General features: G+C 42.7%; 1 protein-coding gene across 1 annotated transcript in view; it reads right to left on the bottom strand.

Moving 5' to 3' along the window:
* Positions 1 to 18,670: 18,670 nt before the first annotated feature.
* RRP1B (ribosomal RNA processing 1B) overlaps positions 18,671 to 26,325 on the bottom strand; it is a 36,664-nt gene continuing 29,009 nt past the window's right edge. Inside the window, exons 15-17 of the mRNA XM_077817828.1 lie at positions 25,776 to 25,922; positions 24,328 to 24,394; positions 18,671 to 22,073 (exon numbers count right to left, since the gene is read on the bottom strand). Of these exons, the coding sequence (XP_077673954.1) occupies positions 21,886 to 22,073; positions 24,328 to 24,394; positions 25,776 to 25,922 (402 nt within the window). The 3' untranslated portion in view covers positions 18,671 to 21,885. The remainder of the gene's footprint in view (positions 22,074 to 24,327; positions 24,395 to 25,775; positions 25,923 to 26,325) is intronic.

The raw sequence follows: 26,325 nt of genomic DNA on the forward strand, positions 1-26,325 counted from the left end.
CAGAGCTGTGAACGGTTTCAGAAGGATCCTAGGCTTGAATAAACTAACAGATTTATTTGGGAAGATAAGGTTGGTGGAAAAGTAAACTATCGCTTTGATACCTGCTAGCATCCTCAGACAACCCCTCCCACCGCTCCTTCAAGTAAATTGCAAATTCACATGAACTGTCAAATCCAGGCCCAGATCATCATAAGTATATGTCTTTCCATTCTGAAGTCATGCTGTACCAAATCCCACTCTGGGGAGCTAACTGCAAGCATTTGAGAGAGCCCAGAAGTTCAGTAGGTGCCATAAGCTGTATATAAAGCCCCAAAATAATCTATACCATGTTTCCAGTATTATTCCTACGTGTGCAAGGTGACAAACTGTAAGAAGATGGAAGGAGACCCTGTTAGTACTGCCCCTAGTTTAATTAGAAAATCCAAACTGCCAAAAGGGAATAGATGGATGCAGTGTTGTTGTAGTCATGTCGGTCCCAGGATATTAGAGAGACAAGGGGGCAGGGGGAGTGAGGTAATATCTTTTATTGCACAACTGCTGTTGGTGAGAGAGACACGCTTTCAAGCAACACAGAGCTCCTTGGGCCTGAAGAAGAGCTCTGTGTAGCTCAAAAGCTTGGCTCGCTCACCAACAAAAGATGGTCCAATAAAAGATATTACCTTGCTCACCTTGTCTCTCTGAAAAGCAATAGAGGCAGTCAAGTGACTTAAAATGATTCTGTTCTGGGGATTTAGAGGAACAGGTAATGACATCTCATGGTCATACCCTCGAAAGTCAGAGATGCAAAAATTGCAGTTCCATTTTCTTTTTCCCTGAAAAAGTATTTGCTCTCTGATATCAGTAAACAACCTGAAAAATTCAGAGGCAGCCCCAAGAAGTTCTAGTAGCAATGAAAGGGATGGAATGAAAAACCAGAGAAATGTGGACATTAAAATAAAATAGAATAGAATTATAATTTGTTTGAGAGCAACAGAATCTGGATTTGGATAATCTAAAGAGAGAAATCATGATTTTGACAAATTTTATTATCAAAAGTGGGATCAGAGTGCAACACTCAGCGTCGTGGTGCCTAACTTTTAAAAAATCACAAGAACAACACTGAGATCCACCAAGCTGAGTTAGGTGTCTAAGATCCATATACAGTGAATAGGGAGACATAGGTGCCTAAGAATGGGATCCACAGAAGCCAGCACTCTAGGCAGCGAGCTCCCTAAGCCAGATAATGGGAGATTTTGACCGAGGGCTGAGTGTACCCTGTACCCCTCTCGGAGCCTAAGGCCAGGCTGCAGGGACATGTGAATCTTTGTTTAGCGATCCACAAATGGGAACCTGCTGCCTGGAGTCAGGCAGCTTAGGTGCTGAAGGTGCTTCTGGAGGGAGGGAGTTTGGCACCAGCCTTGCTCCACACAAAATGGCTGAAGGAGCAGTACGGCCACCAAAGCTCTAATTAGTTTCTTACATAGCTTACATAGCCCCCATTACCTGCTATATGTTAATGAAAAAAAGACGTTAAAATTAGGCCGTGGGAGGTGGAGTTTTGCTCATCATGCACTGCTGGAAAGGGTAAGATCTCCATAATCTTGAAAACTGCCTCTTGTTTGCATTCCTTGAACATCACAGCTGTACTGAGGAGTTACAGCCAACACATAACATCTCCCTTGGCTGATCTTAGGCAGCAGCTAGAATGCTGTCCAGCTGGGGAAAGCGATATCCAGCCCAAATGTGCACACACACGGTCAGAGGACTAAGGGACTAAAACTGAAAAATCCCATGATGGCTGGAGTTCAAGATCCAGTTAGTGCATAATCAGAGACAGCTCATCCCAAGCTACAGCTACACTAGGATTTTGGGGCACAACATTTTCCACGGGGTGTAACTCCACTAGTGGAGACTGGAGCGTATTCAGGGCTTGGGAAGGCTCAGACGTTTTTTCCAAATTTTGTCTGACCCAATGGAAATTGGTCGAACTGCACCCTCAGCCATTAGTATTCTGAAAAATCCGAGATTGGGCAGCACTTCTTTGACAACATATTAAAAAAAAAATGAGGAGGTACCAGTAGGATTCCACAGGGGAAGGATCTCAGTATCTGCAACTGGGAGGGCAGGAAATGTTTAGAAGAGTGATATGTTTGAATCATAGAAATATGGGGCTAGAAGGGACCTTGAGAGGTCATCAAGTAAAGCCCCCTGCCCTGAGGCAGGACCAAGTAAACCTCCAGACCATCCCTGACAGGTGTTTGTCCAACCTGTTCTTAAAAACCTTCAGTGATGGGATTTCAGAGCCTCCCTTGGAAGCCTATTCTAGAGTTTAACAATCCCTGTAGTTAGAAAGGTTTTCCTAATATCATAGAATCATAGAATATCAGGGTTGGAAGGGACCTCAGGAGGTCATCTAGTCCAACCCCCTGCTCAAAGCAGGACCAATCCCCAATTAAATCATCCCAGCCAGGGCTTTGTAAAGCCTGACCTTAAAAACTTCTAAGGAAGGAGATTCTACCACCTCCCTAGGTAAGGCATTCCAGTGTTTCACCACCCTCCTAGTGAAAAAGTTTTTCCTAATATCCAACCTAAACCTCCCCCATTGTAACTTGAGACCATTACTCCTTGTTCTGTCCTCTTCTACCACTGAGAATAGTCTAGAACCATCCTCTCTGGAACCACCTCTCAGGTAGTTGAAAGCAGCTATCAAATCCCCCCTCATTCTTCTCTTCCGCAGACTAAACAATCCCAGTTCCCTCAGCCTCTCCTCATAAGTCATGTGTTCCAGTCCCCTAATCATTTTGTTGCCGTTCGCTGGACTCTCTCCAATTTATCCACATCCTTTTTGTAGTGTGGGGCCCAAAACTGGACACAGTACTCCAGATGAGGCCTCACCAATGTCGAATAGAGGGGAACGATCACATCCCTCGATCTGCTCGCTATGCCCCTACTTATACAGCCCAAAATGCCATTGGCCTTCTTGGCAACAAGGGCACACTGCTGACTCATATCCAGCTTCTCGTCCACTGTCACCCCTAGGTCCTTTTCCGCAGAACTGCTGCCTAGCCATTCGGTCCCTAGTCTGTAGCAGTGCATTGGGTTCTTCCGTCCTAAGTGCAGGACCCTGCACTTATCCTTATTGAACCTCATCAGATTTCTTTTGGTCCAATCCTCCAATTTGTCTAGGTCCCTCTGTATCCTATCCCTGCCCTCCAGCATATCTACCACTCCTCCTAGTTTAGTATCATCCGCAAATTTGCTGAGAGTGCAATCCACACCATCCTCCAGATCATTTATGAAGATATTGAACAAAACCGGCCCCAGGACCGACCCCTGGGGCACTCCACTTGACACCGGCTGCCAACTAGACATGGAGCCATTGATCACTACCCGTTGAGCCCGACAATCTAGCCAACTTTCTACCCACCTTATAGTGCATTCATCCAGCCCATACTTCTTTAACTTGCTGACAAGAATACTGTGGGAGACTGTGTCAAAATCTTTGCTAAAGTCAAGAAACAATACGTCCACTGCTTTCCCTTCATCCACAGAACCAGTAATCTCATCATAGAAGGCGATTAGATTAGTCAGGCATGACCTTCCCTTGGTGAATCCATGCTGACTGTTCCTGATCACTTTCCTCTCATGTTAGTGCTTCAGGATTGATTCTTTGAGGACCTGCTCCATGATTTTTCCAGGGACTGAGGTGAGGCTGACTGGCCTGTAGTTCCCAGGATCCTCCTTCTTCCCTTTTTTAAAGATTGGCACTACATTAGCCTTTTTCCAGTCATCTGGGACTTCCCCTGTTCGCCACGAGTTTTCAAAGATAATGGCCAATGGCTCTGCAATCACAGCCGCCAATTCCTTTAGCACTCTCGGATGCAACTCGTCCGGCCCCATGGACTTGTGCACGTCCAGCTTTTCTAAATAGTCCCTAACCACCTCTTTCTCCACAGAGGGCTGGCCATCTACTCCCCATGCTGTGATGCCCAGCGCAGCAGTCTCGGAGCTGACCTTGTTCGTGAAGACAGAGGCAAAAAAAGCACTGAGTACATTAGCTTTTTCCACATCCTCTGTCACTAGGTTGCCTCCCTCATTCAGTAAGGGGCCCACACTTTCCTTGGCTTTCTTCTTGTTGCCAACATACCTGAAGAAACCCTTCTTGTTACTCTTGACATCTCTTGCTAGCTGCAGCTCCAGGTGCGATTTGGCCCTCCTGATTTCATTCCTACATGCCCGAGCAATATTTTTATACTCTTCCCTGGTCATATGTCCAACCTTCCACTTCTTGTAAGCTTCTTTTTTATGTTTAAGATCTGCTAGGATTTCACTGTTAAGCCAAGCTGGTCGCCTGCCATATTTACTATTCTTTCGACTCATCGGGATGGTTTGTCCCTGTAACCTCAACAGGGATTCCTTGAAATACAGCCAGCTCTCCTGGACTCCTTTCCCCTTCATGTTAGTCCCCCAGGGGATCCTACCCATCCATTCCCTGAGGGAGTCGAAGTCTGCTTTCTTGAAGTCCAGGGTCCGTATCCTGCTGCTTACCTTTCTCTCCTGTGTCAGGATCCTGAACTCAACCAACTCATGGTCACTGCCTCCCAGATTATCTAACCTAAATCTCCCTTGCTGTAGATTAAGACCATTACTTCTTGTCCTACCTTCAGTGAACATGGAGAACAACTGATCACAGTCCCCTTTGTAACAACCTTTAACGTATTTGAAGACTGTTATCCAGTCTCCCCTCAGCCTTTTCTCAAGACTAAACATGCCTAGTTTTTTTTAACCTTTCCTCATAGGTCAGGTTTTCTAAACTTGTCATTTTTGGTGCTGTCCTCTGGACTCTGCAATTTGTCACTATCTTTCCTAATGTGTGGCATCCAGGACTGGACACAATACTCCTAGAAGAGGCCTCACCAGTGTCAAGTAAAATGGGACAATTACCAATTGTGTCTTACATAGCGTACTCCTGTTAATACAACCCAGAATGACAGTAGCCTTTTTTGCAATTGCATCACTTTGACAACTCTCATTCAATTTGTGATCCACTATAACCTCCAGATCCTGTTCAGCAGTTCTTCCAGCTCTCCAGTTATTCCCCATTTTGTAGTTGTGTGTTTGATTTTTTCCTTCCCAAGTGAAGTACTTTGCACTTATTATTACTGAATTTCATCTTGATGATTTCAGACCAATTCTTCAATTTATCAAGGTCATTTTGAATTTTAATCCTCTCCTCTAACATGCTTGCAACCCCCTCAGATTGGTGTCATCTGCATACTCTCTACTTCATTGTCCAAGTATATTAATGGGGTCTGGCTAATTCAGCTCTGTATCCATTTTCTGTGGCTTTCGCTGCCTTATTCATGGTTCCATAGCACAGCCATTGGGAAATGTTCATTGTAGAATGCAGATTTGAGATGCAAGTGCTTATAGTAATTTTTGTTTACTTTTTACTATGAGCAAATTTCACCCATGTGAATGAGCCCATAACAAGCCCTTCCACATCCCTGAAACCTCATGACAGGAGGGGCAGGATCCACAGAGGAGGTCTCAGTGTTAGATCCAAATTGGGTGACACAGAGAGGCCATAAGGGAAAATGCCCTATGATTTTGCTTACAGATCCAGTCACCAAGAACCCTTATGCAAGAGGCACAGAGGGGCAGCTGGTGCTAATGCTTGTGAATAGTGGCTGTGGAGCCATGGTCTTCCAGCCCTGTGGCTGGCCTGTGATTTGGGAGGAGTAAATTCCATCCCCCTCCCACAAACACACATACAAAGGCCAAGTAATGGGATTGTGTGTGAAGAAAGGTTGGATTTTATTCTAACTAAGCAGATGCAGTAGAATTCTAGGGACAGAACTGTGAATACCAGGCACAGATTTTGTTAAAGAGTTTTGCAACTGTCCTAAGGCATGTTTAGGAATGACACCTGCATCATAGTCACACCCTAAAAAGTCTGCGGGCTGGTCTACACTGGGAACTTACATGGGCACAGCTCACTCCCTCGGGGGTGTGAAAAATCCACCCTGCTGTAAGAAGAAGCTGGGCCGACCTAATCCCTGGTATAGACAGCACTAGGTTGATGGAAAATTCTTCTGTTGACCTGGCTACTGCCTCTCAGGGAGGTCGATTAACTACAGCCACAGGAGAACCCCTCCCATTGCTAAGGTGAGTATCTACATTGAAGTGCTGCAGCTGTAACGCTATAGTGTTTTAAGTGTCCACATAGCCTCAGGCAATGCTATTGGTCTGCCAAGAAGCATGTTTGATGGAAGCGATATATACGTGAAGGAGCATTTATCTAGTATTGACAATTCCTTTTCAGTGGAGGAGGAGGTTGTTTGGCATCATTCATACAGTATATCCTTCTCCATGTAGCTTTTGTATTCATTTAGCTTGTTGAATGATAAACATTGAGCACTGAGATAACAATTGGATGCCCTTGTGAAATCTCAGATTCTTTTTGCCATGGACCACCTGTTTGGCTCTTTTTACAGAGAAAGTGGAGCAATCTACTGATTTTTCTGATGCAGGCAACCTACGGCATGCGTGCCAAAGGCGGCACGTGAGGTGATTTTCAGTGGCACTCACACTGCCCGGGTCCTGGCCACCGGTCGGGGGGGGGGGCTCTGCATTTTAATTTAATTTTAAATTAAGCTTCTTAAACATTTTAAAAACTGTATTTACTTTACATACAACAATAGTTTAGTTATATATTATAGACTTATAGAAAGAGAATGTTAAAATGTATTCCTGGCACACAAAACCTTAAATTAGAGTGAATAAATGAAGACTCGGCACACCACTTCTGAAAGGCTGCTGACCCCTGTTCTAATGCAAGGCTCAGCAAAGGGAGGGATTTCATAGGAAATCACAGAATGATTTGTGTTCCTTAAAAAAGAATGAACATTTCGGGTGGGATCTACAAAAGTACGTAGGCACCTAAACCCTAGACTTAGATGCCCAAGTCCCTGTTTCAGGCATCTAATTCCCAGTTTTGGCTCAACTATGATCCACAAAACTTCTGCTGACCCTATAAGTGCCTGCTTTTTGCTGTAAAGGTTCCCTGACTACATTCCTGACTATGTGCATGTGCACTGCAGCCTCACTCTGCGTGTCCAGATGCCTCGCTCTTACCTAAGCCCCAGGGTGATCCATGAACTGGGGAAGACAGGCATTCGGCTGCTTAAGTCACCTGCAGGGAACAATCAGTTAGGCGTGCTCAGAGGCCGCTTACTGTATTGGGTCCAATTCAAAATCTGGCAGATGGAAGAGGAGGTGCCTACCTTATGACTTTAAGCCCAGTGGTTGGAGCACTTGCCCGGAATTTGGGAGACCTGCGTTCAATTCCCCCCTCTCTGCCAGAGGGGAAGAAAAGATTTGAGGAGGAGGCGGCAGTGGCTGTGTAGTTTCCATGGAACGTTTCAATTTGGCTGAATCAGCATTGTCTGATGGAGAACTGTTCCCCTCAGAAAATTTTTGTCCAGCTCTGCAAAAAAAGTTCAGAAAGGAAGCCACGCAGGAAATTCTTTCACACAGTTACAAAATACTAACTTCAGGCAAATCTTATTTTTATTATTCGATATGCACATCTGAAAAAACATCTTACTAAACTGACCATTCAGCTCATGAACTGCATAATTATACCAGGCTGTGTTTTGGGTGGCATTTTCAAGTGCTCAGCCTTGGCTTAACTCTGCTGCCACTGGAGTAAGTGGGAACATTTTTTCACACAACACTGAACTAGACTCTGGAACTCACTGCCACAGGAAGTAGTTGAGACCAAGAACGTTGCAAGATTCAAAAAGTCATGGAACTTCTATGGACAACAAGAATAAATAGAGTAATAACAAAAACTTTGGAAGAGATATAAACCTCATATTTCAAGTCTTAAGCCACTCTCTGACTAATGGGTGAGACTTAATGTGGGGGACAGATTATTCCACATCTGCCTACTGTGGGATTTTTACATTTTCCTCTGAAACAGCCAGTACTAGCCACTTTTGGAGGAAGGATCTGTTTTGCCAGACTTCAGAGGAAGCAGAGTTAGGCCAACACTGGGCACTTGAAAATTCCACCCTTCCAATTTAATGTTATATCTGCTGGCTTTTTTGGAGGACAGATGGTATTTACTATACAGAGACAATGTCATCTTGAAATCCAGGTAAAAATAGTTTCAGGTAATATACCCCTCAAAACTCCCCTGCCAAGTTATGTGTTTTTACAATCACATTTAAAGTACTTTTCTCCCTTGCTACTATGTGAAAGACCCTCAAAAAACAAAATAAACTAATTGTATGTGGGAAACTACACCCTAAATTTTCTAAAGTCACTAGAGATTTCGGGTGTTTTCATTTTTGGGGGCCCAAATTCAGGCCCCTTATAAAGGGAGCTGATTTTCAGAGGATGAGAACTCAGCACTTTCTCAAAATCAGATTCCTTTAAGGTGTCACAAGTTGGGCACCTAAAAATTACTTTTAAAAATCTGGGCCACCCATGACTATACACCAAGTGCTGTCAAATATACCAACTGAAGACAGACACATTCCTTCTCTAATCTTTCAGTTTTAGTCATCTTGAAATAAAAAAAATTCAGACAGACGTGCTGAGTTTTTAATCCAAAAGAAAATATTAAAGAATAAAAAAGGTCACACATGGTAAACAGAAGGTACAATGTAGATACAGCATAAAAACAAGTGGAAGTTTGTGTATTGTTAATTAGGAAGAGAGTGTCCTTAAAGAATGCTAATTTCTTAATCCAATTTAAGCTTTATCGCATGTGAGTAAGGTAGCTTTGCATTCCAAAATCGGACCCATGAATTTGCTTTTAAAGCTAGTGACTTTTTCTATGCCTCAACCCCACCAGATTTTCATAAAATCACCTGCCAAGCAATCATGTATTAAACATTTTTCCCCAGGTCATAGCAATGGCAATCCTAGCAGCTAACACCCACCTTGGCAAAGATGGAGGACTACTTGTCAACACCTAACAAAGCTAAATACAAAGAGTTTCATTTAAAATTAAATTGCAATGTTTCTCCAGAAAAACAAACCTCTCTCTTTTTTTGGAGAATTCAACCAAATATGATTCAGGAGCTCAATTGTTCACAATCTCTCCTATCTAAGTAATGGATGGAAAAGCCTGCCCTATATCATCTGTTTAGAGTGAGGTAAGAGAAAAAATAATTTGATATTAAGTAATCCTCTAATTTAGAAAAAGACTTTTTGCACATACCTGAAAACCAAATGCTAAGCTTATTAGTGTTATCAGCATAGAAATCTCTTTGCCAGATCTCTATGGAAACACAGCTATTAAGTTTAGTTCAGCACTTAATGAACTGTAAATGTTAGTCTGTGGCCAAACTAACCTTATAATGCAAAAAGAAAAGGAGTACTTGTGGTACCTTAGAGACTAACCAATTTATTTGAGCATAAGCTTTCGTGAGCTACAGCTCACTTCATCGGATGCATACTGTGGAAACTGCAGAAGACATTATATACACAGAGCCCATGAAACAATACCTCCTCCCACCCCACTCTCCTGCTGGTAATAGCTTATCTAAAGTGATCACTCTCCTTACAATGTGTATGATAATCAAGTTGGGCCATTTCCAGCACAAATCCAGGTTTTCTCACCCTCCGCCCCCCACAAACTCACTCTCCTGCTGGTAATAGCCTATCCAAAGTGACCACTCTCTTTACAATGTGTATGGTAATCAAGGTGGGCCATTTCCAGCACAAATCCAGGTTTTCTCGCCCCCCCCCCTTTTTTTCCAAAAACCACACACACAAACTCACTCTCCTGCTGGTAATAGCTTATCCAAAGTGACCACTCTCCCTACAATGTGCATGATCATCAAGGTGGGCCATTTCCAGCACAAATCCAGGTTTTCTCACCACCCCCCCCTTCCCCACACACACAAACTCACTCTCCTGCTGGTAATAGCTCATCCAAACTGACCACTCTCCTTACAATGTGTATGATAATCAAGGTGGGCCATTTCCAGCATAAATCCAAGTTTAACCAGAACGTCTGGGGGCGGGGGGGTAGGAAAAAACAAGGGGAAATAGGCTACCTTGCATAATGACTTAGCCACTCCCAGTCTCTATTTAAGCCTAAATTAATAGTATCCAATTTGCAAATGAATTCCAATTCAGCAGTTTCAGCAGCCCCCCAACCTGAAGCAAATACTCACCAACAACCACATACCACACAACAGAACCACTAACCCAGGAACCTATCCTTGCAACAAAGCCTGTTGCCAACTGTGCCCACATATCTATTCAGGGGACACCATCACAGAGCCTAATAACATCAGCCACACTATCAGAGGCTCGTTCACCTGCACATCCACCAATGTGATATATGCCATCATGTGCCAGCAATGCCCCTCTGCCATGTACATTGGTCAAACTGGACAGTCTCTACGTAAAAGAATAAATGGACACAAATCAGATGTCAAGAATTATAACATTCATAAACCAGTCGGAGAACACTTCAATCTCTCTGGTCATGCAATTACAGACATGAAGGTCGCTATCTTAAAACAAAAAAACTTCAAATCCAGACTCCAGCGAGAAACTGCTGAATTGGAATTCATTTGCAAATTGGATACTATTAATTTAGGCTTAAATAGAGACTGGGAGTGGCTAAGTCATTATGCAAGGTAGCCTATTTCCCCTTGTTTTTTCCTACCCCCCCCCCAGACGTTCTGGTTAAACTTGGATTTATGCTGGAAATGGCCCACCTTGATTATCATACACATTGTAAGGAGAGTGGTCAGTTTGGATAAGCTATTACCAGCAGGAGAGTGAGTTTGTGTGTGTGGGGAAGGGGGGGGTGGTGAGAAAACCTGGATTTGTGCTGGAAATGGCCCACCTTGATGATCATGCACATTGTAAGGAGAGTGGTCAGTTTGGATAAGCTATTACCAGCAGGAGAGTGAGTTTGTGTGTGTGGTTTTTGGAAAAAAGGGGGGGGGGGTGAGAAAACCTGGATTTGTGCTGGAAATGGCCCACCTTGATGATCATGCACATTGTAGGGAGAGTGGTCACTTTGGATAAGCTATTACCAGCAGGAGAGTGAGTTTGTGTGTGTGGTTTTTGGAAAAAAGGGGGGGGGGTGAGAAAACCTGAATTTGTGCTGGAAATGGCCCACCTTGATTATCATACACATTGTAAGGAGAGTGATCACTTTAGATAAGCTATTACCAGCAGGAGAGCGGGGTGGGAGGAGGTATTGTTTCATGGTCTCTGTGTATATAATGTCTTCTGCAGTTTCCACAGTATGCATCCGATGAAGTGAGCTGTAGCTCACGAAAGCTTATGCTCAAATAAATTGGTTAGTCTCTAAGATGCCACATGTACTCCTTTTCTTTTTGCGAATACTGACTAACACGGCTGTTACTCTGAAACCTAACCTTATAATGTACCCTATCTCATCTGTCTTGGAAGATAACCAGCTTCACACTTGGTGAGCACTTGGATGGAAGCAGCATGATTTTTAAGTTGTCTCTAGCTTAGTAACATTTCCTTGACTGATGAGTTGCTTTGTAGAAGAACTATTCTATAGGAAGATCTTAGTCAGATAGCCACCTACCATTCCTGGCTACTGGTGTTTGCTGCATTCTTCTTCCAGAGATGAGACAACAAAGAGAGAAAAAGCCCATAGTCAAGATATAAAGAAATGAATAGGAAATAAAGATAAATTCTTAATAGCGTATTGGACAATTTGCAACAATGTACATTAGAAGTGAGCCTGTATACTTTAGTCCCATATTCTTATTTTTTCTTGGTCAAAGATATAAGTATAGCTCAGTGTGTGCCAGTGAAGAAGTCTTACACTAGGTGGTGGCTGTCGAAAGTGCAGATTGAAAACCTAACGGTGTTCTTTTGTTTTTACCAAATACTGTACAATCTATTCCAGGTGCCTAAAACAATGACACTTAGGGGAGACGACTGCAAGAAGGATGTATGCAGCTGTTTAGTACAACTAGAGATCCATATCTGTTCTTTAAAAGGGACATAGTCAACCTCAATTTTTTGAAAACTAAATTTTCTATTTTCCTGATATAAAAATCCTGTAACTAGTATGTCCTGAAATTTAAAAAAAAATGTCTTAAAGAATCTTTTTCCACTCTTCTACTTATAAGAAATAGGGTCTGTTCTGCAAGTTAACGGACTATATAGGGAAACAATGAAAATTACTATGCACAAAGTGCTGTCAAATGCACAAAGTAAACAAACTTCTTTCCCTTTTACTCCACCGCTAACTTCCTTCAGTTTTACTAATCTTAGGGGTTACTTGCAACAACAGTAAGTTAAAAAGTTTTCAAACAAGTTATTTTTAGAGTTGGCATCCTTTTAACTTTCATGTGTCAAATGTTTGATGTTAATTCCTACAAAGGAGAACAGGCTCTTCTGAAATATCCGTGCTGGTTACCGGAACGTCCAGGAATCTTTCAAGTTCTGTTACCTGAATTCCATGAACCATGAAACCCAAGTCTTCAGTCAGTGCAGTGGCTATGTAGGCCTGATACCAGTACACTATTATCAAATAAATATGCTCTAGGGACAGTTAACAGGGGTACCGCAATTCTGGGAACAGAACTCTCAGTTACCATTTGCATCCTCTGTTCAAAATAGCAGACGTCAGAGTTATTTTAGCATCATTTTTAAGTAAGGCTACATTTTAGTCATGGGTATTTTTAGTAAAAGTCATGGACAGTAAACAAAAATTCACGGCCTGTGACCTGTCCATGACTTTTACCGTATACCCCTGATTAAAACTGTGGGGGAGGGCGGAAGGGGGCAGGATGGACTGCCCAGGGGTGCCGCAGGTGGCCCGAGACTGTCTCAGCAGTGGCTGGTGCGACTGGGGCAGGGGCATGGGTCACTGCGGAAGTCATGGAAAGTCAGAGAATTCGGGACCTCCGTGACAAACTCGCAGCCTCATTATTAAGTAATGAAATCCAGGACAGCTGTCATAAGATTCCAATCTTAACTGCAAAAATATTAAAAATAGTTACGCTATCACTTCAAAAATATATTTACATTTTAAAGAGGAAAACTACACTGAGTGGTTGGCTTAATAATGGAAGTTTACATTAAAGACAAATAGTTTGGGACTTGGACTTGTCCACCAAAGGTGTGTTCCAACTTCCATCCAAGGCAACGGTAAATGGGAGTTAGCTAAACCCAAAGTTAGGGAAGACTTCTATACTAAGACCCATGGAAATCCAGGAATTCAGCTCTCATTCATGTATGTATTGTTTTAAGTGTTTTTCCTTTAGTCATCTTTACATGATTTTCCCCTTGTGATGGTCAGATTAGAGTGGGCATCATTTATGTGCACTTTTGAGAAGCTTTCTATATTTTCTACAGGGAAGGAATGTGGGTCCTGTGGTTCAAATTCCAGCACTGCCACAGATTACCTGTTTGACCTTGGGCAAGTCAGCAAATTTATCAATGCCTCAGATCCCCAGTGGGGATAATACACTTGCCTACCATCATCAGGTATTGTGAAGATAAATGTCACACATTCAGAAACCTCATTGTTAGGGGCTATAGGAGTACCAATCTAGCTAGCTATTTAGGCTGCAGTCCACTTGAGTGGATTCAGTAGTGGGATTTAAGAAAGGGGCTGGGATCGACAACAAAGTCTGATAACCACTGAACATGTTCACCAGTCATGGCAAGCTTCTCCGCACGGCAGAGCCGGAAGCCTGAGCAGGAGAGACCCAACAGCAAAAGGATAGTTCAAGTTCTAAACCAAGTCATGCCTTCGTCTCTGCTGGTCCTCTGCGGAGGATTAACAAACCAAACCCACAAGCATAGAAGATTATATGTGATTTTATCTTCTCACTGCATGCTCATAATTACTGTTACTCAAATGGAATTTTATTCAAACATTGCCAAAAGAGATCCCGCCCAAGACACTTATTAAAGTCTGAAGAAATGTATTTTTTAATCTTTCACATTACAAGAGGTCCAGTGCCTGTAAGAGATTTTATTTGGAAAGAAATCACTCTTTCTGGGTTCTTTAGGATATTTATTTTACATTCCTCCCAGAGCCTGTTGCTGTGGACAGATCATATTTTCATGACTGAATAATTAGATTTTCAGTATCTTTTAGATACTGAAGGTTTAGTTCTTCAGTCAGGAAAATGTGACCTGACTGTTTTAGATGCATGCATATAGCATAGTTCTTGGAATTCTTAGTACTTATGTGATCATTGTAATTGAACACATTATGTTTTACTCCTGGAGAATATACAGAGAGCCGTCACAGTGTGCAACTCTACCCACTTAGGCACCTGAGTGAGGCATAGGGATTATAGCTTTGAGGTATACCTCCTCCCCCAACACTTCCTCAGCTTGGAATTTTAGGGTTTATCTACACTACAAAATTAGGTTGATTTTATAGAAGTCGATCTTTAGAAAGCAATTTTGTACAGTCGATTGTGTATGTCCCCACTAAGTGCAGTTGGTTGGCAGAGTGCATCCTCAATACCATGGCTAGCATTGACTCATGGAGTGGTACACTTTGGGTAGCTATCCAACAGTCTCTGTTACCCATTGGAATTCTGGGTTAAGATCCCATTGCTTAATGGGGCAAAAACATTGTTGTGGGTGATTTTGGGGACATGTCAGTCTCACCTCCCTCCCTCCTTGAAAGCAATGGCAAACAATCGTTTCACACCTTTTTTCCTGGGGTACCTGTGCAGACGCCATAGCACGGCAAGCATGGAGCCTGCTCAGGTCAGCGCTGCTGTTGTGAGCATTGTAAACACCTTGTGCATTATCCTGCAGTATGTGCAGAACCTGGCTAGAAGATGCCAGCACGAGGACGACTGTGAGGAAGATATGGACACATGTTCCTGAAAGCAGAGGATGTGGCAATTGGGACATCATGGCGGCAGTGGGGCAAGCTGATACACTGAAACGCCGATTCTGGGCCCGGCAAACAAGCACAGACTGGTGGCGCAGACTATCCCATCCCATAGTGTTACGGGTATGGGATGATTCCCAGTGGCTGCAAAACTTTCGAATGCGTAAGGCCACTTTCCTGGAACTCTGAGAGTTGTTTTCCCCCTCCCTGAAGCACAGGAATACCAAGATGAGACTTGCCCTGACAGTTGAGAAGTGAGTGGTGATAGCCCTGTGGAAGCTTGCAACACCTGACTGCTACTGGTCAGTCGGGAATCAATTTGGAGTGGTCAAATCTACCATGGGGTTGCTGTGATCCAAGTAGCCAAGGCAATCAGTGACCTTCTACTATTAAGGGTATTGACTCTGGGAAATGTGCAGGGCATAGTGGATGGCTTTACTGCAATGGGGTTCCCCAACTGTGGTGGGGCAATAGATGGAACGCATATCCCTATCTTGGCACCAGACCACCTTGCCAACCAGTATGTAAACCGCAAGAGGTACTTCTCAATGGTGCTGCAAACACTGGTGGATCACAAGGGATGTTTCACCGACATCAGTGTGGGATGGCTGGGAAAGGTGCATGACACTCGCATCTTTAGGAACTCTGGGCTGTTCGAACAGCTGCAAGAAGGGACTTACTTCCCAGACCAGAAAATTACCGTTGGGGATGTTGAAATGCCAAGTTATCCTTGGGGACCCAGCCTACCCCTTGCTCCCATGGCTCATGAAGCTATACCCAGGCAGCCTGGACAGTAGTAAGGAACAGTTCAACTATAGGCTGAGCAAGTGCAGAATGGTGGTAGCATGTGCCTTTGGACATTTAAAAGCTCGCTGGCGCTGTTTGCTGACTAGGTTAGACCTCAGTGCAACCAATATTTTCATTGTTATTGCTGCTTGCTGTGTGCTCCATAATATCTGAGAGAGTAAAGGGGAGACATTTATGGCAGGGTGGGAGGTTGAGGCAAATTGCCTGGTGGCCAATTTTGAACAGCCAGACACCAGGGGGATGAGAAGAGCACAGCGAGGCATGCTGCACATCAGAGAGGCTTTGAAAAACAGTTTCATGACTGGCCAGGCTAGGGTGTGACAGTTGTGTTTTTTTCTCCTTGATGCAAAACCGCCCCCTTTGTTGAATTTACTTCCCTGTAAGCTAATCCACCTCCCTCCTCTGACCACAGCTGGCAAAGCCCTATTGTTTTGAATCCATGCATTCTTTATTTTTTAAAAAGGAAGATCACTGACAAGGTAGCCCAGGTTGGGTGAGGGGAGGGAAGGACAAGGCCACATTGCTTATTGTAGCCATACTACAAATCAAAGCTGTTTGAATTACAGCCTTCTGTTGCTTGGGTCATCCTCTGGAGTGGAGTGGCTGGGTGCCCAGAGCCTCCCCCCGTGTTGTTGGGCGTCTGGGTGAGGAGGATATGGAACTTGGCAAGGAAGGCAGGCGGTTATACAATGGATGCAGCAGCAGTCTGTGCTCGTTGCCTTTCCTGCAGCTCCACCAGATGCTTGATCATGTCCCTGTGCTCCGACATTAACCTCAGCATCTCCTCCTGCGTGTTCTGATCACGCTCACTGAATGCTTTCCTGGCCTCTGCCACCAAATGTCTCCATGCATTCAGCTGTGCCCTATCAGTGCGGGAGGACTGCAAGAGCTCGGAAAACATGTCATTGCAAGTGTGTTTTTTTCACCTTCTAATCTGCAATAACCTCAGGGACGGAGTTGATGCGGGAAGCATAGAAACATTTTCACCTGCAGGGGGGATAAAAAGGGAGAGTAAATTTTAAGATACATTTCTGAGAACAAAAGGGAGACTCTTTCACAGTGAATCAAGCAATTCACAGCAGACAGCACATGTGCTTTAGGTACAAGGTCACAGTTTGCCTTTTATATTGAGTGCCTGCCGGTATGGTGACATCACACATGGCTGGTCAACAGAATTCGGTTTCCAGGCAGCCATGGTAAGCCAAAGGATACATGGGGTTAGCTTCTTCCGCCTTCATAACATGTGGGAATGGTTTCAAACTGCAGTGCCCTCCTTTCCCGTAGCAAGCAATGCCGGTTGGATTTGCCATTTAAAAGGAAGGGCTGCGGTTTTTGAGTGGATGTGCAGTGCACCCTTCCTCCACCACATGGCTATTCTCTGGGATGATCCCTTTTAACGAAGTGCAAACAGCCCAGCATGAACGGGGTCGTTTTACTGTTCCCTTACAAAAATTCCCGTTTCAATCAGGTGACTATGAATGATATCTCTCTCCTGAGGCAGACACAGAAAGATAAAGACTGAATGTTGCTTGAATGCAACCAAAACCCAGGACCATTCGCTGCCATGCTTTGTGCTGCAATGATTCTGGACTACTTGCTACTGGCTTGGTGTGGTAAAATGTCCTACCATGGAGGATGAAATAAGGCAGCCCTCCCCAGAAACCTTCTGCAAAGGCTTTCAGAGTACCTCCAGGAGAGCTTCACGGAGATGTCCCTGGAGGATTCCCGCTCCATCCCCAAACACGTTAACAGACTTTTCCAGTAGCTGTACTGGCCACTAAAGAATCCCAGTTCTTCAGGGCAAATCAGACATTAAACACTATTGTTTTTAACCCCTGTAGTGTAGTTACAAATGTGCACTCACCAGAGGTGCCTTCTCTGCCGTCAGGGTCCGGGAACCCGCCGTGGGAGGGTATTGGCTCCAGAGTGATGAAAAGGTCCTGGCTGCTGGGGAGAATGGAATCTCCGCTTGCCTGCTGCGCATTCTCCTCCTCCTCATCCACAAAATCCTCCTCCGTGTTGCGCGAGACTCCCCACTTGCAGGTGTCCATGGACAGTGGTGGGGTAGTGGTAGGGTCCCCCCCCTAGAATGGCATGCAGTTGATCATAAAAGCGGCATGTATGGGGCTCTGACCCGGAGCAACCATTTGCCTCCTTTGTCTTTTGGTAGGCTTGCCTGAGCTCCTTGACTTTGATGCGGCACTGCTGTGTGTCCCTGGTGTAGCTTCTCTCCACCATGCCCTGTGTGATTTTGGCATACATATTAGCATTTCTTCTTTTTGATCAGAGTTCTGCCTGCACAGATTCTTCTCCCCATATAGCAATCAGATCCAGTGTCTCCCGTTGGCTCCATGCTGGAGCTGCCTGGTCACCTGTGCTGCTGAGCTTGCCATGCTGACCAAACAGGAAATGAAATTCAAAAAATTCAAAAAGTTCCCAGGGCTTTTCCAGCGTACCTGGCTAGTGCATCGGAATTGAAAGTGCTGTCCAGAGTGGTCACATTGGAGCACTCTGGGATAGCTCCCAGAGGCCAATACCGTCGAATTGCACAATGCTGCATGTGCACTACCCCAAATTCGACTTAAGGTGGTCGATTTTAGCGCTACTCCCCTTGTGATGGTGGAGGAGTACAGCAGTCGATTTTAACAACCCTTTAGGTCGATGGAACGGGATTGGTTGTGTAGCCGCATCGCTTATAAAGTCGACCTAATGCAGCTAAATTCAACCTAACCTCGTAGTGTAGACCAGGGCTAAATTGCCAAGTAGTTATGGTATTTATCTTATTTTGTTTCTTTTAAGGAGTCTTTATTCTTCTGTTGACATCTACTCAATGGTTCCTATTACAATGGCCATGTGGACACGCATGTTCAACCACTAACCTCTTTACTTCCAATATGCACATGATACCTCCTCAGTTCTGGGTATTACCAAAAAAAAAGGAAACAGACCAAAAAAAAAAAAAAACCAAAAAAGAAATCACTGCAAGATACAAAATCCACAGAAAAGACAATTTTATTGGACTTGACTAAAAGATCCAATGTTTAACCATCCATATTTATATTAACAGTGCAGTTGCAGATGTACACAAAGTAATGCAACAAACATATTTCCTGCCTGCAATAAAAGTTATGTTCAGGAAACAAGAGAATAAAAGGAACGAGAGTGCACAAAGCTTTAAGCTTTGATAAAAAAATAACAGCTTTTACAGACAGATATTTTAAATACAATTTTAAACAGGTTTTCCTCGAGGATTCATTCTGTGCTTTTGAGTTCATCTAAAACTATAAAGAATTACAAACCATCAGAAAAATTTGACAAGTACAAAGTTGACCAGATTTATAAAAAAATGGAGAGAGATCCCCATTACGAAATATTGTCTTTTTAATCCTAACCTCATTAACTCCACCCTTCTGTTTATTTCAATGCTGAATATGGTTGGCAGCTGCAGATTTGGAATAAAATTATTAAGTGATATTAACCTGATTAGAACCCACTTTTAAAAAAAATCCATTTCTTTGTACTACAATTGTGTTTGTACAGTGGGTATCCCAGATGTTGCATTAATTTCTCCTTTTATTTATCTTCAAATGTTTACTGGAATTTCCATTACTGAAATGTTCTGGGTAATTTAATCAATTTAATCTAGAAATTGCAATGACAGTTTTTTGGGTTTTCTTAAAAGCTTGTCCTTAATGAAATTCCAGGCACCAATGAAGAAAATGAAATACATACTACACATGCATATTTACAAGACATTCCACCAATACAATGGTACAGACACAGTATGCATAAATCCATGAACCCCAATGAACAATCATATCACTACAATATTCATTAAACGGTGACTGCCATTTTTACCCACACCATTTAGCATCTGTGGGCAATAGTACATTTGGACAAGCACTGGGTCACAGGATCCAGAACCAGTAAAGAGGGATGAGATAATTTAAAGATGCTTGCAGAAAGATTTAAAAAAAAAAAAAAATCAACATTTTGTTTGAACTTCTGATCACCGGTGTCTCTACATACACCAGGTTCAACCCACTGATTGTGTTGCATCTGCATCCTTGGAGGAATACTGAATCTCAAACATAATGCATTGAAGTCCATGCACATACAAATGCTATTATGCATATTCCACAAGAGACTTCTTACCCACAGTACAAGGTAAACAGCACAACATATTATTGATTAGTCCTTGTTAACTCCTACTCACCACTGTCTTCTCAGAATAAGTCATTTTCTTTGATACAATGAGAATTTCTCATATTTATAAATTAATAATGTACCAAACAGCAAATATTAATATTGTTGTCAGATGTATGCTCCTTAGTTCTTTATTGAGCAGCCAGATCAATAACAAAAAATACAGCCCACTGAAATTCAGTCCTTCATTTTGACTGAGTAGTAATATTCAAACAGCAGGACTAAATGATTTTCTAAAACTCTCATGTCAGTACCACAAGCCATGGACTGGCATTAATTTAGCGTAATAGCAAGAGCCATTTAACACTGAGCACCATCAATTTACAATTATACAATATTTTGGAAAAATTGTAAATGAACTGGTTTCTCAGAAGGTACAGTTTCATTCTAGTAGCTGTTAGAACTATTTGGCAGAGGACAGCAGGTACCAAATACTGGTCAAAAGATATGGATCTATCTATCTTTCTAGATAGATGTTACATATTTACTCCATTGGCTGAAGTAAACATCTGAGTTTTGATATGACAAGATAATGATATAGGCTTTCTGTGCCTATGGATTCCCAGAAGTAACAGAGGGAAATTAAATGAATAGTTGTGTCCTGACACTCCACTGTGCTTTAAGACTGAAGTCCAAAGCAAAGGTCTGGTTCAAATCTTTTTCTATAAGCAGGTCTTTCAGAAAAGACCTACTGCACCAGATTATAGAATAGTTCCCCCCGCCCCATCATAATTTGTCAGAATAAATTAATGGTCTGTTACAGAAGTTTCTCTCATTCTTGACTGAAGTCATAAGAGTAAGAAACAAAATTAAAACAAAGGTCAAATCATAGGATAATCATAGAATACCTGAATATTCCATGCAGAATAAAACATACCAAAAAAAAAAAAATCCTGTAGAAATAATGCTTCTGGTTCTACCTTAAAGAAAAAGCTATGAGCTGTTTGGGCTATAAAGCTCTACCTTGTATTTAAAGGCACCAAGGTTTTCAGAGAGATGCGTATTCTAAACAAAGATGCACTATTCTGATCTCACTTGCTTTAATATGGTATAACTTCATTCAGTGAATGAAAGTCTGACCTCTGCTCAAAATGTAGTGACGCCAATTGATAGAGGAGGAAACAAAGATTGTTTTGAAACTTTTGCAATCTCTTTGGGAAAGAAGACAGAACTGAACATTAAAATACAAGAGACTTCTCAAATATGATAGCATTATTGCAGTTGTAGTAGGTAGAAGGAAGAATGTGGAAAAGCCAACTCTGCCACCACAAGTGATAGTGAAGTACAAGTCAGATTTGGCACTTGTTTTACAGATATTCAGGTGGTTTGCATATAAGCAGCTGACTGGCCAATCAATGTCAGGGGTTTGTAGATGAAATGATCATCTGAACAGCTACTTTATTTCTAATCCATGGAAAAAAGTTTTGCTGCCATGAGGAAGGCTACTGAAAGTGAAGTGGTCCATTAAAACAGAGACACTAGGTTTCAATCGTCAGAAGTCGATTAAACAGCTCATTAGTAGAAAAAGGCTAAACCAGAATGCCAGTGATCAGAATGACATACGAGGCAATAGTCAGGAGCAAATCTGTAAATACACTGACAGCTGACTAATAGGTTTAAACATCCACATTTTCTCTTTAACATCCTGACTTGCTGAAGACAGTCAAGCAGCTTGAAGAGCAAGTTTTCTTAAATCAGTCTCGAAGTATTGACCCTAACATTCTTTAACTAGCAAATCTCTTGAGAATGTCATGGGGAGAGACCACACCTTTTGGAAACCTGGGCAGAGTTTCATTTTAATCACTTTTCTGTAACAGGTGGAACAAGATACTAAACAAGGTACAGCTGAAAATGTGGTAAAATCAGCCGTATCCCAGGTCATAATCAGAACCTTTTATATACACTTCAGAGCAATTTAAAAAAATAGAGAAGTCCAAAATACCTCCAGAGAAAGTTCTAGTTTCTGAAATGTCATGTACAAAAGTAGGCCACTCCAAGTTGGCTTAAAAGAAGTCCATAGCAGTTGGTCTCTTCTTAGCTGGTGTTACAAATGATTTCTCCATCTGGGGCTCTCCTGTGGGTGTACCAGGTGACTTCAGCACCCCATGGGGAGGCTTTTGTTCAGGGTTGAAAGCCACCCGGGAGGCTCCTTCTGGGCTCACTAAGATACTTTTGTCTGTCTTTTTAAATTCTGTCAAATAAAAGTTAAAGGACAAAGCTATTAGAGAGCCAGACATTGAGAGATTTAGGCAGCTCCCCAGTTCCCTGATTGCTCTGGCACCCAAATGGGTATCAAGGAAATCTGCCATTAATGCACGAGATCCAGGCTGTTAGCAAAAATCAAAAACCTAAAGATTTGCGGGGAGGGGGTACGGAAGAGGTCAGCCTGAATATCCAGCTCCTGATGGTGCCTTATCACTCTCTCTTTAGGTTGTGCTACCACCTCCAGCTGTAACCCACGGACTGACTGGTGGTACCCAGAGAGAACTGGCTGGCCATGTGGTGCAGCTCTCCTTGTTACCAGATCCTCTATCGTGTTAAAAGCCAGCTAAATACTTCCCTCCTATTCCTGCAGCTGCCAGTTATTCCACGATCGTAAGTGGGAGGCAAGGTACCCAAAAACACTCTCTTTGTAAAGAGGCAATTCAGACAAAGCCCTTGATTTAGGTTTCCTAACAAAATTTACATCTTCCCATTGAAAGGAAGGAAAGGAACAAGGTCACTATTCATACTGTTTAAATCCCGTGGTCCTAGCGTTTGATGACCATTGCTGGCAGCAGGGTTTAAGCATCTTAATTCTCCTCACAAAGATGGTTTATGAGCACAAAAACACACACACACACCCCCACGGGAAAATATACAGTCTGTTACTCCAGTGCTGAAATAAGATGTGATCTGCATCTTAGAGAGGGACGAAAAGGTAAGAAAATGGATACCTTGCCTCATTACATTAGAAATCAATTTCAATTTTATACTCATCAATATGTCCCCAAGAAAATCATGGACATGTAACAGTCTGTGTGTGGGGATACTTATTTGTTAATATCATAGTCAGCAGAGGCAGCCAAAGTAAAACTGCAATTTTGCCGTAACAATGGTGATTCCCATCCCATGGAGCATGGGCCATCAGTGTTTCACAGATGTTTCTGCTGGGAGGCAGAATGAAGCAGTGGGGAATTTGAAGAAGAGGAGTTTCACAGAATCACAGAAACTAAGACTGGACAGGACTTCAGTAGGTCATCTAGTCCAATCCTTCCTCAATGCAGGGGATTAAGTATTACCTAGACCATCCCTGACAGGTGTTCGTCATTGGAGGTTTTTAAGAACAGGTTTGACAGATTTCACAACCTCCCTAGGTAATTTGTTCCAGTGCTTAAACTACCCTTACTGTTAAGAAATGGTTCCTAATGTTTAACCTAAATCTCTCCTGCTGCAATGTAAGCCCATTACTTCTTGTCCTGACCTCAGTGGATCAGGAGAACAATTTATCACCCTTCTCTTTAAAACAACCTTTTATGAACTTGAACACTTATCATATCCCCCCATCTTCTCTACTCCAAACTAAACAGACCCAATTTTTTCAATCTTTCCTCATAGCTCATGTTTTCTAGACCTTTCATCATTTTCTGTTGCTCTTCTCTGGACTTTCTCCAATTTGTCCACATCTTTCCTGAACTGTGGAGTCCAAAACTGGACACAGTACTCCAGTTGAGGTCTTCTCAGTGCTGAGTAGAGTGGAAGAATTACTTGTCATGTCTTGCTTACAACACTCCTGCTAATACATCCCAGAATGATCTTTATTTTTTCTGCAACAGTGTTACAGTGATGACTTATATTTAGTTTGTGATCCAATATAACCCCCAGATCCCTTTCTGCAATACTCCCTCCTAAGCAATTTCCCATTTTGTATTTGTGCAATTGATTACTCCTCCCTAAGTGGAGTACTTTGCATTTGATCCTTTTTGAATTTCATCCTTCTTCTCAAGTTTATCAATTTGAATTCTAACCCTGCCCTCCAAAGCACTTGCAACTTCTCCCAGTCTGCAAACTTTATACGTGTGCTCTCTATGCTATTATCCAAATAATTTATAAGGATATTGAATAGAACCGGACACAGGACAGATCCATGCGGGACCCCACTTGATATGCCCGTCCAGCTTGACTGTGAACCATTGATAACTACTCTTTAAGAATGGTTTTCCAACCAGTTGTCCACCCATCTTATAGTAGGTTCGTGTATATATTTCCTTAATTTATGAGATCATATACAGCATCAAAAACAATACCAAAATTGTGACAAAAAGACAAACTCCAGAAGCAGCATCCGACAGGTTCCATATCCACCTCTACATACTGTTTGTGTAGATCTCACCTCCCCCGCTTTCATCCTTGCCCCACTGCACCTCAAAAGACATGGTGAAGGTATGCAGACACATTAAACTCACCTGCAGTCATGTTCTTATTCAATCCAAAGGTGACTTTTTTGGAGCTGGAACACTGCAGCATGTTTAACTACAGAATAAAAAGAAGATGGCAAATAAAGGTTGATTTGAGGCAACATTACGTTCCGTTTCCCTGCTGAAACTCTTGAGGAGTCCCAGTTTCTTCCCCTGTTGTAGATACCCTCCCCACCTTAAAGGCCTAGGCACAGCAGTGTTTGCTTAGCAGCTACCATCGTAATGGACAAGAACGAATGATATTTCTTAAAGCTGACTAGATAGCCTGCCAACAATTGAGAAGATTGTCTTTCATCCCAGGTGTTAAGTACACTGGCCTCACAGCGCTCTTAGCCCACCGAGTTATGAGGGTGTTACAAGGCATAATTTGAACAGGGTTTAGAAAGAGTGAGAGAAAGTTTAAGAGGCTTATATGGAAACAAGTAGGCTGTTTCAGAAGGCCTCTTCTGTTACAAGCCTCCATTAAAAGAAAGAACTGCAAAGCTTAGAGCCCATCTGTAATTATTTGTTCTTTTATTATTCTCAAAATAATGAAAACACTCAAAACTGCTCTTTCCACAAGAGGGATTTCTTTTAAACAATGAAAGATGTCACCATCCCAGTTTGTCAGCCTTAGAAAATATGCCTGAATCAGTTTACACTACTCAAGTGGTTTGTTAGGTAATATTTTTATTATTATTTTAAAACTGCCTATTTTACAGGTGTTGAGAAGATTAGTGCAGTTTATTAGGGGAGACTGAAGTGGTGGCAGAGCTTGGTTAGACATAGACAGAGGCTTAACTTTCCACCTTACTCCCTGAAGAGGAAGACAACAGCCCGCAAGAGCAACCCAGACAGAAGATGTTGCAACTGTGGGGATGATCATTGTGATCAACTCAGATGGCAGATAATCCAGCCATGTACAAGCAACAAGTTAAATAAAATTACTTTTGAAGAGTTTAAACTGCTCACACTGACAGCTTTGCTTGTGTGTGTAAAAAGTGTGTGTGTGTGTGCGCGCACGTGTATAAAACTTTTTGAATGGACAATTAAAAACCCCACGGCAATCACAACTCTATCTGCTGAGGAGCTCCAGGCCAGTTTTCATCGAGGTTAGGGTTCCCAAACTTTTACCAAGTATGAACAGTGCTGAGAATTTGCCAGGAGCCTCAGGGCTGCATCTAGTTTGCACAGGATGGAGCAGACAACAGCTGCCCTTCCACAGTCACAGATGTTGCCCATGGAGACGATAGGTCCCAGCAAAACTAGATTGAGACACTGGTGTGATCCAGATGGAGTATCACAGGCTGGGACCCACATCTGGGCAAGCTGCCCTCTGTTTTTGTAGATGCAGGTGGCTGTGAGCCATACTTGGAAGGCCTCTTGGAGTTGGAGTTCCATGAGCCATACTTAAGGCAACCCCTCAATTTTGGCAGACCTAATCAGGGTCATTTTACCTGCATGGAGGCTCTGGTTGAAGAGAGGCTGCCTTTGGCTTTCCTGAAGAACACTGGCTTTGGTAAAGTTGTTTTTTCAAATTTCATGAAGTCATTCCCTGTCTTTGCCTTCTTTTTCTTTAATGGAGCGAGAGTGCCACCAATCTCCTAAGAGGAGGGGAAAAATAAAACAAAAAAGTTAACTCAGTGTGAGAAAAAGAGCAGCAGCTAATTGAGAAATAGAGGATGCTAGGGTTAGTGCTAGCCATTTGCCAGTGGTGGCCACAGCTAAATAATGGTAACTCGTCATGAATGAATGTTAGTTTGCAGTCACCTGATAGCCCCCTGATTAACATTTGCCCCCATTACAAAAATGCCTCACAAGTTTGCATGATTGGAAATCTCTGTTCAAGAAAGGCCAGTGCTGGAATAGCAAGACTGCTGAATGGGAAAAGGAGGTGCATTGATGGAGTTCTGGAAGGTGAAGGGAATTTGTAAGACACGTGCCTGCTCTGTCAGGGTCCAGATAGTGGCATCATTTTCAGGAGCACAAGGTTCCCCTACTCCCGTC

The sequence above is a fragment of the Eretmochelys imbricata genome, chromosome 1 (genome assembly GCF_965152235.1).
Source record: "Eretmochelys imbricata isolate rEreImb1 chromosome 1, rEreImb1.hap1, whole genome shotgun sequence".
In the NCBI taxonomy this organism is placed as follows: Eukaryota; Metazoa; Chordata; order Testudines; family Cheloniidae; genus Eretmochelys; species Eretmochelys imbricata.